The 13,750-nt window shown below is 42.7% G+C and overlaps 1 protein-coding gene and 1 non-coding gene across 7 annotated transcripts in view; both read left to right on the plus strand.

The window, feature by feature from the left end:
- Nucleotides 1-13,750, plus strand: part of htt (huntingtin) — a 33,135-nt gene that overhangs the window by 3,361 nt on the left and 16,024 nt on the right. For 4 of the 6 annotated variants that reach the window (XM_072384434.1, XM_072384437.1, XM_072384435.1 and 1 more), the window contains exons 5-32: nt 44-123; nt 367-505; nt 628-769; nt 962-1,140; nt 1,234-1,438; nt 1,803-1,850; nt 2,095-2,172; nt 2,962-3,344; nt 6,627-6,753; nt 6,836-6,951; nt 7,078-7,189; nt 7,407-7,544; nt 8,579-8,737; nt 8,816-8,913; nt 9,003-9,142; nt 9,305-9,368; nt 9,509-9,609; nt 10,496-10,642; nt 10,834-10,954; nt 11,062-11,207; nt 11,309-11,493; nt 11,636-11,853; nt 11,998-12,124; nt 12,216-12,340; nt 12,447-12,557; nt 12,750-12,827; nt 13,258-13,481; nt 13,594-13,672. In XM_072384434.1, the coding sequence (XP_072240535.1) occupies nt 44-123; nt 367-505; nt 628-769; nt 962-1,140; nt 1,234-1,438; nt 1,803-1,850; nt 2,095-2,172; nt 2,962-3,344; nt 6,627-6,753; nt 6,836-6,951; nt 7,078-7,189; nt 7,407-7,544; nt 8,579-8,737; nt 8,816-8,913; nt 9,003-9,142; nt 9,305-9,368; nt 9,509-9,609; nt 10,496-10,642; nt 10,834-10,954; nt 11,062-11,207; nt 11,309-11,493; nt 11,636-11,853; nt 11,998-12,124; nt 12,216-12,340; nt 12,447-12,557; nt 12,750-12,827; nt 13,258-13,481; nt 13,594-13,672 (3,870 nt within the window). The remainder of the gene's footprint in view (nt 1-43; nt 124-366; nt 506-627; nt 770-961; nt 1,141-1,233; nt 1,439-1,802; nt 1,851-2,094; nt 2,173-2,961; nt 3,345-6,626; nt 6,754-6,835; nt 6,952-7,077; nt 7,190-7,406; nt 7,545-8,578; nt 8,738-8,815; nt 8,914-9,002; nt 9,143-9,304; nt 9,369-9,508; nt 9,610-10,495; nt 10,643-10,833; nt 10,955-11,061; nt 11,208-11,308; nt 11,494-11,635; nt 11,854-11,997; nt 12,125-12,215; nt 12,341-12,446; nt 12,558-12,749; nt 12,828-13,257; nt 13,482-13,593; nt 13,673-13,750) is intronic. The other 2 variants (XM_072384436.1, XM_072384439.1) reach the window with 1 other exon arrangement.
- On the plus strand, nt 12,894-13,023 carry LOC140306450 (small Cajal body-specific RNA 14). Its single transcript, XR_011915756.1, has one exon.

The raw sequence follows: 13,750 nt of genomic DNA on the forward strand, positions 1-13,750 counted from the left end.
TCTCAAAATGTACTGACATATGTGAAAATGAATCCCTTAACAGAATGGTGCCTCTCGGAGTCTGAGGGCAGCTTTGTGGAGGTTCGCTGAGCTTGCCCACCTCATCCGACCGCAGAAATGCAGGTAAGAATGCACGGTGAACGTACTGTTAACACCTCATTATGGCCCCCTATGCTTAAGCTCATCCAGATGAAATCGCACTGGATACTGTATCTCCTTTGGTTCTTTGCAATATCCCCACCATAGTTTATTATTTTCAGTATTGCAGGTTCATGTCTTTGTGTGCTAGAGGTACCAGCATCACAATCTTACTCTGCTACAGCATCTATTTTCCTCCTCATTTTTGTTTGTTTCTTTGTGGTGAAGACCTTATCTGGTCAACCTGCTGCCGTGCCTCACCAGAATCACCAAGCGTCAGGAGGAAACCGTGCAGGAGACACTGGCTGCAGCAATACCCAAGATAATGGTAGCCTTGGGACACTTTGCTAATGATGGCGAAGTCAAGGTATCTACCCCGTTGTATGGAGGAACAGAGTTGTTCTGTTTGTTATGATATAGGAGACATGTTGACGTATGTCTGTGGAAGCTTGTTTCATTCTCGTGTCACCTTCATTTGTTTCTTCCCAGGTGCTGCTGAAGTCATTTGTTGCCAACCTGAAGTCCAGCTCCCCAACCATTAGACGTACGGCCGCCAGCTCTGCCGTCAGTGTGTGCCAACACTCCAGACGCACCAGCTACTTCTACACCTGGCTCCTTAATGTGCTGCTGGGTAGGTCACACAATTAACCAAACTCGCATATACAAGTTCACTTCTTTCTGTTTGAAACTTTAGAGTGAACCTTATTTCAACTAAGATATGAATGAATTTGGTATTGAACTGTGTACGACTGCAGTACGAAGGCAGTCCAATAAGATAAGGACTCCTACAATCTGACTCTTTTTTTTTTTTTTTTCCCTATAGGTCTGTTGGTTCCAGTAGATGAGGAACACCCCAGCCACCTAATTCTGGGGGTGCTGTTAACTCTTCGCTACCTGATGCCTCTTCTGCAGCAGCAAGTCAACACCACCAGCCTCAAAGGAAGCTTTGGGGTTATGAGAAAGGAGGCTGATGTACAGCCAACACCTGAACAGCTACTACAGGTGCGAGTTATTGTGTTTGTATTATGTGTACTTGATTTTGAGCTTGCAAATGTTTGGACAATTATTTGTCGACTAATTCTGTGTCTGTTTAAGGTGTACGAGCTGACTCTACACTACACACAGCACTGGGATCACAATGTGGTTACAGCTGCTCTGGAACTCCTGCAGCAGATATTCAGGACTCCCCCACCAGCGCTTCTGCACATGCTCATCACGGCTGGCAGCATTCCTCATGCCACTGTGTTTCGTCAGGACACTGAGAGCCGTGCACGTTCGGGCAGCATTCTTGAGCTCATTGGTAATCTCATCAATCAATTGGGGCCGTGTTTAAAGCTTGTCTTTCCTGTGGTGCTTAGTGATCTTGGCCTTAGAATATTTACATTGTCCCCAAGCACTTGGTACACCAATGTATCGCCCTCAAGTCGTCATTAATGCAGTCATGCATTGTGATCTTTCCTGGAACTCAAACTGTGTTGGTTCTTCACTCTAATTTCCGCTGTGGTCAATGTTTGTGACCTTGCCTTTGCTCTATAACTCACTCCTTATATCACTAATATTGTCTCTGAATAATCATCTTTATTTCCTGCAAGTCTTTGTGAGCTTTTGCTGCTTTTCTCCCTCTCACCTCCTGTTTCTGCTTCCTGTTTTCCTGCCATTTGCAGCAGGGGGAGGGTCCTCCTGCAGTCCACTGCTTCTCAGGAAACAGAGAGGTGACTAGTCTTTTATCTCCTGCTAACCCGACCCTCTTTCTGTTGTTTCAGTCAGGGTATGGGCAATACCTTCACCCCCACAACAAGGCAGTGCTTTTATGATTGTTTTTGATATGTTGGAAAAATAGATAAAGAACATGCTTACACTCTTGCTTCTTTCCAGGTGTTAGTGTCCTTTTTTGTCCTGTCTAAGGGTGATGTTATTGCAGATGTCTCTTGTTGACAATAAATTTGTAATTTCCAGGTAAAATACTTTCTGGGGAGGAGGATGGGTTAGAGGATGACCCTGAGAGGACTGAGGTCGCTACTGGAGCCTTCACAGGTGAGACTGACCCAGCAGAAGGCAAATATAAAGTAGCTGACAGCTTTGTGACAGTGTTGCCATTTTCATATTGTAAGACCAGGTGACAAAGCCCAGGAAAAAGAAGAAATAAGAACAATTTCAAAACCGAGACTCTGCCTGGCTTGGCATTGAACAGACTCTGTATAAGGAACTCCCAATTCAACACATTGCTTTCATTGACAGATCAGTTCTGGGTCTTCACTGCTTCAAATCAAATACAATACTGCTCTCTAGAAATTAGTCCCTCCCCTCTTACACCCGTCTGGGACAAACCACTATTAAAAACTCAAATTAAACACATAAACTTCCCTGCATGGACACGGAGAGGTATAGTCGACCAGGGGCACCTATTCAGCGGCACCTCTCTTATGACCAACCAAATTCAACACATTGTTACGACATACCTTACCTCCATCACTTCCAGTGTATACAGTTGAAAGAAGCTTTAACGATTAAATTGACATCCGTAGTTTGGCAGCTCTCTGCATCCTGTATTACATAAATGATGCAACCTAAAAAAACAATGATTTCACAAATATATATAAGCTGGTTTCACATCACGATAGCACAATAGCATTTCCCACAGATTACTGGACATCAGACTTTCTGTCAGGTTTTAGTAACACCAATGCGGGTTCATTCACTATCCTTCACTATCCTGTCCTACTATTTCTGTTTGTGTCTATTGTCATCTGTCTTTGTTATTCTTTATTTATTTGTTTAGAAATGTGTTAATGTATTTCTTAACAATATTCATTGTTTGTGCAGACGGCTCTTCTGCAGCCCAGGTGGACATCATCACAGAGCAGCCACGCTCTTCCCAGCATACTCTGCAGCCCGGTGACTCTGTGGATCTCAGTGCATCCTCTGATCAGGGCGGTGGAGGCGGGACATCTGCATCAGGCACCCCTGAATCACCCAATGACAATGAGGAGGAAATGCTGAGTCGCAGCTCCAGTGGTGGGGCTAACGTTACCCCAGAGACGGCTGATTACACCACACCAGAGAACCCAACTCCAGAGGGAGGTCCACTAGCAGAAGGTGGGACACTCCTGGGCACCAATGATCGCTCGCTTCCACCCAGCGACTCCTCCCAGACGACTACAGAGGGACCTGACTCAGCCGTGACCCCCTCAGATGTAGCAGAACTGGTAAGAGTGACTCAACCTGATTATATAGTACTTTTCCTCTGTGTATACAGTATGCATGTTTCTGTGTTAAATGTAGAGGACGAGGAGCTTCCCTAGATGATATCAAATTTAGTCACCCTTTAATGCTCAAATTAACTCTGAACCCGTAGGTCCCTAATGGCGTTGTTCTCAGTTTATAAATGATGCTACACTTCACAGCAGTTGTAGAATGGACTGACTTTTTTATTCTTGCTCTAATTCCCCTTACTTGAGCCTGAGCAGGCTGTGTATGGCTTTTTATGTTTAAGCAATTTGTTTTAAAGTTGTTGAACCTAAATTTGTTTATATTAATTGATTTTCAAAATCAAAAATTATCCCAGTGTGATGCTGTACAGCAATACTTCTGAACCTGGCGTCTCATCTTTGAAATGGAGTAAAATAAAAATAAATTAAATATGATTAAAAGAACACATCTGCAGCAGTACAAACAGCTGATTTGTCAATTTCCAATTAAAATGCATGCCTTGAGAACACATCAATTCTCTACAGCAGGGTCATGAATCAAAAAGCACTGCAAAGATGCTCTTTATACCTTAAAACTTGAATACAGAAATAGAAATAGACACATAGTGTTGCACCCAGACTGGCTTAACATGCAGTTTCAGGTTGCTCTATCACAGTGGAGTGGAGGGGCTTCCAGGAAAGAAGGTTGGGAACTACTGCTGTACAGTAAGCTGGTTGCATGTTTTTGTGCTGCTCCTTTCAAGCCTGATGGGATCTGTTCATCTGTAAGGCCAATTATTCAGATAGCGTTTTTCACGAGCCACTGAGGAGACGTGTATGCAGCTGCATGTGGTGGCAAACAAAATGAAATGCTGCCCCCAGTGTCTCTGCATCTTTTTGTGTCACCACTCCCAACATCTGGAATTTTCAGGAATGTGCTGTTTTGGCTGCTTTTACTTTTTCTCAGTTAAACAGTCTTGTGGGTGGTGATTGTTACCCTGTTAATTAAGAAAAATTATCCTGAAATAACTCCCATCCATTTTTGAATGGATTAGAAGCAGTTCTGATGACTCATCCCAAGTTTTAGTCGTGTGATATGTCTGACAGAGAATATCACAACAAAGACAAAAAAAGTCCATTTGTAGGAGCAGATTGCCTGAAATGTGAATTTTATTGGTAAAACTTACCAATTATTGGTAAGTTTTGTTCTTTTATTTTTGAACTGATAGCAGGCTTCTTTTAAACTATATTAAACACTGAAAGGTTCCTTCAGACTACAGAAACCATGGTCTTTTAACAAGGTTTTTTTCTGCACTTGCACCACAAGAACCACAGCTAAAACGGAGTCCCAAAGGAGACATTTCAGCCCTAAAAGGGGCCGTAGTAGGAAAGGGGGTAGTGTTTTTGAGATTACCTCGATCCTTTGAGTTGAGTCCAGCAACACATATTTCTGATTGATCGAGTGTTTCCAGAGTTTTATTGCAACCTTTCTGTCTTTATTACCTCCACATTAATATCCACAAGAACTTATAAAATCTGGTAACTTTGAGCTGTATCACAGGAAAAGTTGTTGGCTAAAAGCAGACATTTATATTGGGAGCTCCAGAATGAATGAGGAGATTGTGGCAAGATGTTAGTTGAATCAGATGAAACTTGAATTTCTGATTGCTTCACAAAGATTATGTTCGAAGGAACAAATTAAATGCATCCAAAACCAAAAACGTTTGGGACCACTACCGCCAGTGTAGTGGTTAGTGTCGTCATCTCACAGCAAGAGAGTTCCTGGTTTGAATTCCAGCTGGGGAAAACATGCATGTTGGGTTAATTGGTGGCTCTAAATAGTCCCGAGGAGTGAGTGTGAGCGTGCACGGTTGTGTCTTGATGGTGTCTACGTGGCCCAGTGACAGCTGCAATTAGTCTTAAACATCTTATGGATTTGGGAGGTTGTTTTCGCTGCATAAGTTTTAGAATAATTACTTTTTTTTTTTTTTTTTTTTAAATAAAGTTAATCTCAAGTCTTAATTGATTAAAGCACAAGGGCAACCAGTCAGCTCTGCTGCACCTTTACTCTAAGAAACTATGAGACTGATTTTCTTTGTCAGTGATTTTAATTCTTGAATAGCTGCATCTCCAAACTCCTTGGAAAAGCTCTTATGTTGCGCACCAAGGTTAGTCGTCGTTGAAGATACCTGGTTACCATGATTTGCCTCCCACCGATAGTACTGACTTCTACCTCTATGGTTTTGCCCCCCACTCCCTCTCCTTTATCCTTGTCCTCGCCTCGTCACAGTCACAAACTCCATTGCCGCGGGTGAATGAGCCGTCCCCACCCTCGCCAACCTCCACTGAGGGTCCAGATGCCACAGACAGCGACTGCTCTGTCTACACTGCTTCCTCTTCGTCGTCTTCTTTCTCTTTCTCCTCTTCTTCTTCCTCCTTCTTTGCCACTTCCTCTTCTAACACTAGTGACAAGGTCAGCCAACTGGAAGCTTTGAACTGATTGGGAGGTGCTTGCTTGGCTCAAAATGTTTGGTTTTCTTCATTCTTTCTCCTTTCCTTGGCTTGGCTTATTCGTCTCAGCCCGTGCACACAATTTTCCCGGCTTGTTATCTCTTTTCCCCTCTTGTTGTTATGGACAGTACATTTATACCTCTTTTTCTTTCTCTCATTCTGAATGACTTTCTGTCAAAAATCGGATGATTTTGAAAGACCTGACATCCCATGTGACTGGCTTAAAAGAAGAAGCATAAGGGCTGGGTGTTCCTTATTCTTTTCTTTTAGATTACATTTTCTCTGCCCTTTGGTGAGGCTTACTTGCTTTTGTTTCAACAAACCTGCGAAATAAAGCAATATGTTTTTGAATTTTCCCAAGTGTCCTTAATTTGTTTTTGCTATTTAGTGAGACCTTATCACTGCATTAGTTCACCGTAAAAGGGCATCAATATGACCTGAAAGTCACAGTCAGAGTAGCTAAATTTAGTTAAATCCTTTTGGAGTATGGTATCCACAGTTGTGTAATTTCTCTAGCCTGTGCTTCCTCCTGTGTGCAGTTGTTTTGCTGTAATTTGTGTTGACCCGAGCATGACTCAGTAGGTCTTTTAGTACCTGAATGTGTTCTGATTTTCACTTTGTCATTTTTTTGTGTTTTGTCCTTAATTCAGTAAATCGAACTCAAGTAGTTGATACTTTTTAGGTATAGTTTGCATGCAGTTGATTTTAAAACTGAGACAAATTTGGTGCACATTTGGTGCATTTGAAAATGCCTTCACTGAGAAGTTTGTTTTTGTCTGTGTTACTAAGGTCCTGGATGGCAGCGAAAGTCAGTACTCTGGGATGCAGATTGGCACACTACAGGATGAAGAAGATGAAGGAGCGGCATCTTCCTCTCAAGAAGAACCCACAGAACCATTCCTGCAGTCTGCACTTGGTATGTTTGTGTACACGTAGAGACGGGCTCTGCTTAAAGTTACGACCTTTTTGATAACCGCCGTTTATTGTGTTCTGTTCAGCTTTGAGTAAGCCTCATCTCTTCGAGGGCCGAGGCCACAACCGACAGGGTTCAGACAGCAGCGTTGACCGCTTCATACCAAAGGATGAACCTGCTGAGCCCGAACCTGATAATAAGGTAATAAGCCAAACCCACACAGAAATATCTTTTCCCATGGAAATTAGTTTTTTTTTTTTTTAAATTAGAAAAATATTTATGAATGAATAAAAATCCTGTCTGAATACACCTCAACATTTCTGTTAGCCATCACGGATCAAGGGTCCAATTGGACACTATACAGACCAGACTTTGGAGCCACTCGTGCACTGTGTACGACTTCTTGCTGTTTCTTTCCTGCTGACAGGACATAAAAATGGTTAGTAGCAACTGCATGAAGAAGATTTGACGACTATTAGAAACTTTACCCTGTTATGAGAAATCCCGAAACAATAGGATACAAGTTCCAAAAAATAATTAAGTTTCGCCCTTTTGGTTTATCAGTGATACCCTCATGAAGACATAGCATCTTGTTTCAGAGTGGCTTGTGTATGTTTCTGATATTTCTTTGTGATGATTTGCTTTTGTGTCTTTAGGTTTGATCCCTGATAAAGAGGTGCGAGTGAGTGTGAAGGCCTTGGCAGTCAGTTGTGTTGGAGCAGCTGCAGCGCTGCATCCTGAAGCCTTCTTTAATTCTCTCTACCTGGAGCCGCTGGACGGCATTCCAGTTGAAGGTAGGAGGAAAAAAAAGCTCTCCAAGCTGCTCTTTTTTAGATTATGCCTGACACCTGGTAGATAAGTAAATCTTAAGTAAAACCAAATTAAGACTACAGTAATCATCACAGCATTGCATCACAGTTTAGATGATCTGTTTACACCATTAAGACTGTTTAGGCTGCAATAAAGGTGCTTTCATTGTTTCCAATGAGATCTCTGCCTGAGTTTAAGTGTTTGGGACTTTCTGAGATATAAGTCACCAGACTCTTGAATGACTTAAAAGATTTTATCATGTTTCAGCGTATATATAGTATCTCAAATGCAGCATGCCAATAAGTACCAGGATGTTCTACTGCCCCAGTCGAATTTTACACTGTGTTACGTCTCTTGCAAGGTTCTGCATTTATTCTGCATTGGAGCTTCACTCAGCTTTGCAGAAACGTGTCTACCTCTTAGTGTTTCTCTGCTATTTGGAGGCAGTCTTAAAAGCATGGATCAATCTGAGGTGAAGGCTACTTTTTTAGTTGTGACGGTGCTGTTGTTGGTCCTTTAGCTTTGCTCTGCTACAGAGACAGAAGTCATTACACCTTATTTCACCCGTGCTGCTTCATTCTTTATCGCTTTTGCCGCTTAGTCTTTCTTATTTATACTCAGTCGGAAGTCTTTTTTAAGTTGACTGCAGTCTGCAGCTACCTTCTGATTGCACCCTTAATGGAGCATATAAAGTCATTTTTATAGAGTCCGTTCAGTCTTAAAAACTGCATGTGGAAATAAGAAAAGGAAATGTTTGTGCCAACTGAACAGTATTCATGAAGAGACTAGCATCCTCCCTCCATGTCAGCAAATTCAGGACTGCGACAACAATGTTAAATTGTATAAATTGGTCATTCACTTATGTGGTCACTACTGCTGTTTAATATTGTGCTTTACCTACTATGATAGGTAAAAGAAATCTTGCATGAAGGACTGTATGGTGTTTATTCCAGTGGAACAAAATGCACACACTGACAACTTGTTTTTGACCATACTATGTTTTTCCCTCCCCTTGCAGAGCAGCAATATATCAGTGATGTTCTGGGTCTCATTGACCACGGGGACCCCCAGATCAGAGGGGCCACGGCCATCCTCTGTGGAGCCATTATACAGGCTGCTCTTACCAAAACACGTTACAACATACACACTTGGCTGGCCAGTGTACAGAGTGCAACAGGTTAGTGTGAATGTGTTAACCTTGTTGTTACCATGTTAAAAGACTGAATGGTGCTCATGACACCTGTCTGCTCTCCAGGTAACCCGGTATCCCTGGTGGACTTGGTGCCTTTACTCCAGAAAACTCTAAAAGATGAATCCTCTGTCACCTGCAAGATGGCTTGCTCTGCAGTGAGGGTAAGATGGATCTCTGTAAGCCTGTCGCTTTTCTGTGTCACGTGTGTGTGTGTGTTTGTGAAACTGGCTTTTGTTTGTGCATGTTTCAGCACTGCATCATGACGTTGTGCAGCAGTACCCTAAGTGAGCTTGGCCTGCGGGTGGTTATAGACCTCTTTGCTCTGAAGGATTCTTCTTACTGGCTTGTTCGCACTGAGCTCTTGGAAACTTTGTCTGAATTAGACTTTAGGTAAGGGTTTTCTTTACCTCTTTGTTTTGTAAAGCCTGTCTCCTATGCCTCAATGACAGCTGTTTGAAATGTTAACTCATAACTCAACTTCAAAGAATTGTCATTACATGCGTCTTACCTATAATTACCCGTTCAAGATTTCTGCTCTTTCCTGTGATTTAGATTGGTTAACTTCTTGGAAAGGAAAACTGAGACTTCACATAAGGGAGATCATCACTACACTGGGGTAAGTCTAGCTTCCTTGTATTCTTTGCTGTGAAAGGTGCCAGTCTTGAGACATGTTTCGACATAAACACACATGCAGGTTGTCACATTGCTTCAACATTATCACCTGACTGTGTCCTGAATTTTTACATTCTTGTTTAGCGACTGCGACTGCAAGACCGGGTCCTGAATGATGTGGTGATACGTCTGTTGGGAGACGATGATCCAAGAGTACGCCACGTAGCTGCCTCTGCTGTTAGCAGGTACACCAGTTTGTTTACATGTGTTGGCTATGTCGTGCATCATTTAAGTATCAGACTGTGCCGTAGACCAGTAGTAGTCCAAATTAGATTAGCACATATAAAATCACAACACATGTACTGAATTATCAAAGGTCTGTATGAGGATGAAGCACATCCAACACCGCTGTTAGACACCCATGTATGTTGGTTCTGTGTTTTGTGGGGTTGCAGGAAATAAAATGGTGAAATGGAATAAATTCTTTAACCGTCTGACGTCTTTGATTAAGACGGCATACTTCGCAGACACATTAATGGTCTATAATGAGACGAACAGGTATATGCAGAGTCCTCAATCAAACATGCAGTGTAAAGGCGTCCTCGATGAGCAAACTGGAGGGCAGAGTTGGAAAAACTCAAAACGGGGACTTTAATATCGTCTACTGCAGATTAAGTAGTCCGATAGCACTCTGTGTAGATATTTATGGAGCAGTTTACTCGGCATTTGAGACTGGAATCTTGGTTTGCCGATGTTGATCGATGCTATCAGACGACTCGTGAGTGTTGGACCTCTACATTTGAAGACATGAGATGCACTCATCAACCTTCAAGCTGATTCAGTATCAAAGAAATATTTCCAGAAGAACAAAAACAAAAAAATTTGGCTTTCAGAAACCTCCCACTTGGCATCTCATCGTTATTCTTTGGCTTGGCCGCAGGGAATGGGACTCAGAGTTTTTGTAGATACAAGGGGAAAATGTTGGGAACTTCTGACATAGTCCCACACAATAGTTTTGATTTTGGTACCACTTAGTAAAACAGATTTTTTTTTTTCTCTGTTTCACTTTCTTACATCTCCTTTTAATGAGCACAAACCCTTTCCTTGTCTCTGTTCCTGCTTTTATTTTAGACTTGTTCCAAAAATGTTCTACGACTGTGACCAAGGCCAGGTGGACCCAGTAGTGGCGATTGCCCGGGACCAGAGTTCAGTCTACCTACAGCTGCTTATGCACGAGACCCAGCCCCCTTCCCAGTTCACAGTCAGCACAATCACAAGGTGCTCGCACACATCCGGTCACACAGCCCTGGTGTCACATCTAAGATGGTCAAAGTTTGATTTCATAATTAGAAAATCTTAATCATTGTTTTTTTAAGCTCTAGATGTCTGACCATGTGATGAGAGGAGTTTAGTTAGACGCAAAGCCCTGCAAGGAGTCTTTGTGCATCTCAACACTTTCTCTTTGTCAGGACTTACAGAGGCTACAGCTTTTCCAGCACCGTTTCTGATGTCACACTGGAAAACAACTTGTCCAGAGTTGTTACTGCAGTCTCCCACGCTTTCACATCTTCTACCTCCAGAGCACTAACTGTACGTTTTTATCGTAACACTTCTATTATTTGCGAGCTCTACTCCACAAAATTTTGGTAATTGTGTTTGCGTAACACATTTAAATACTATTGTGTCATTCTCTTTAGTTTGGCTGTTGTGAGGCCTTGTGCCTCTTGGCTTCAAATTTTCCAGTTGGCACTTGGAGCACAGGCTGGCATTGTGGCTACGTCAGCTCTTGTAGCAACTTTTCTTCCCGTTCTAGTCTTAACCGCAGCAGAGGCAGGACCCTCAGGTTTGTAAACCCATTCTCGCCTATAATTTAGTTTTACCAGTTAATTTAATACCACCCGAGTAGTATTCTGATTCAAAATAAAATTTACCATTTTTCCTCAGTTTGTCACAGTCCAGCAATGCCCCAACCTCTTCAACCACCTCCTCAACTGCACCAGATCCTGAGCGGAGGACTCTGACAGTAGGAATGGCCAACATGGTGCTCTCCTTACTGTCCTCTGCCTGGTTTCCACTAGATCTCTCTGCGCATCAAGATGCACTTTTGCTTTCTGGCAACCTGCTTGCTGGTGGGTAATTTTCTCACAGATTTGCCCCATTTTTTTGTGACTTGCAGTTCCATGTACAAAGAGAATTTAGCTTTGCATTAAATCAAAATTCAGTGAAAAGAAGTTACTTGCTGTTGAACTAGTATCATAATTGTGTTCCCAGCTGTGGCTCCTAAATGCTTGCGCAACCCTTGGGCTGGAGAGGAGGAAGGTAGTGGTGGGAACACCGGTGGAGGCCCAAATAAAATGGAGGAACCTTGGGCAGCGCTTTCAGAGCGCTCCCTAGTGGCTATGGTGGATCAGTTGTTCTCCCATCTCCTGAAGATCCTCAACATCTGTGCCCATGTGCTGGATGATACACCACCAGGACCAGCAGCCAAGGCAAGTTTAGCACAGAGTCATTTGTAATAATGAAATCAGATGTTTCAGCCACATTTTACTGGCATTTGTCTGCTTTTGACCACTTTCAGCATCTATATTTGCTATATTAAGTTCAGCTTTTCTACTCTATTCCCTAACTTTTAGGCTGCTCTTCCCTCTCTGAGCAACACCCCGTCCCTCAGTCCTATTCGCAGGAAAGGCAAGGAGAAGGAGGCTTCTGAGCCCAATGCTGCCCCCATGAGCCCAAAGAAAAGCAATGAGGCAAACACAGGTATATTCCAATTTCACTGTCCTCCCACACATACACAGATTATCTCTGCAAATATTTGATAACCTTTTCTTTCTGGGGGTTTTGTGATCAGGCAGGCCAGCAGAGGGCACAGGCTCAACAGCAGTGAACAAATCCACCACCCTGGGAAGCTTCTATCACCTGCCACCCTACCTCAAGCTCTATGATGTTCTCAAGGCTACACATGCTAACTACAAGGTCGGAAAACACTCGCTGTATCATAGTAAAGCAGTGCTTTACAAGTTTTTCTTGCTTGAATAGTCGTGCACAGATGGCGTTGGAAGTTATTTTTGTCATCTCGTAGGTGACATTGGATCTACACAGTAGCCAGGAGAAGTTTGGAAGTTTCCTGCGTTCCTCGTTAGATGTCCTGTCTCAGCTGCTGGAACTGGCCACACTACATGACATTGGGAAGGTGAAGATCATCCCTTCTTTTTCATTTTCCCAGTTTTGATATTTATGGGCTCAGGTGCCGGAGGTTGTCTTAGGCATATAGGTTGGTAATGGATTACGTTATTTTGTTTATTTAATACAAGCTAGTGAACAAGATTTTCATAGTAAATTATTGCCTGAAATCAATAGATTGTTCTATATTGTTTCTTTTCAGTCTGTGGAGGAAATTCTGGGCTACCTGAAGTCCTGCTTTTCCAGAGAACCAACAATGGCTACTGTTTGTGTACAGCAGGTCTGTAATCTGTGCGGTTTCTACCTCTGAATTGTAGATTTTTGACACGATTACCTTTAATTGTGTGTGGCAGTCATTATGGTTGAAGCACTGAGCAGTGTGCTCCAGCCGGTCAGACTCCACACAGATTGAGGCTGGTTCCTGCCGACAGGGCCTGTAAAGGCATTGGTTTCCCTGTGCGATGGTGCCATACATTTATGTAATGAGAGAAAGAGTTGCATAGTCCTTTCAGGTGGCGATCCAGTTGCTTTTAATGTAAAACAGAAAAAAAGGAGAATTTGCTGATTAGTTATCGAGTAAAATGCAAAGAATTATTTTGCTGTTCTTGGTCCAGAGCCAGTTTCAATCTATACATTTCTAGTTGTCAGTTTATTTATGTAGTTGAATATGAATTTATTCCTGCTCTAAAAGTTAAATGATTAATCTTCAGTTGCTGAAGACCTTGTTTGGGACCAACCTGGCCTCTCAGTATGAAGGCGTTCTGAGTGGACCCAGCCGCTCCCAGGGCAAAGCTCTCCGTCTGGGCTCTTCCAGCCTGCGACCAGGCCTCTACCATTACTGCTTCATGGCTCCTTACACACACTTCACCCAGGCTCTTGCGGATGCTAGTCTCCGTAATATGGTGCAGGCTGAACAAGAACAGGATACCTCTGGGTAAGTAACCACACAGGCCTCACGTAGACATGGAATGAAATGTGTCACCTTTAAGTTTCCATAGATGTGCACCTGTAGGGTATAACAAACTGTATCCCCCTCCCACTTTCAGATGGTTTGATGTGATGCAGAAAGCGTCCAATCAGCTGAGGTCCAACATTGCAAATGCAACACGTCACAGAGGAGACAAGGTACCCTTAAATTGCCCTGCAGCTTCTCTTGTCCTGATGATTTGGTGCCTTGTACATTTCAAAATATGTTTTAGATAA

Source organism: Leuresthes tenuis, unplaced genomic scaffold (genome assembly GCF_036924035.1).
Source record: "Leuresthes tenuis unplaced genomic scaffold, fLeuTen1.0.hap1 SCAF_4, whole genome shotgun sequence".
Taxonomy (NCBI): Eukaryota; Metazoa; Chordata; class Actinopteri; order Atheriniformes; family Atherinopsidae; genus Leuresthes; species Leuresthes tenuis.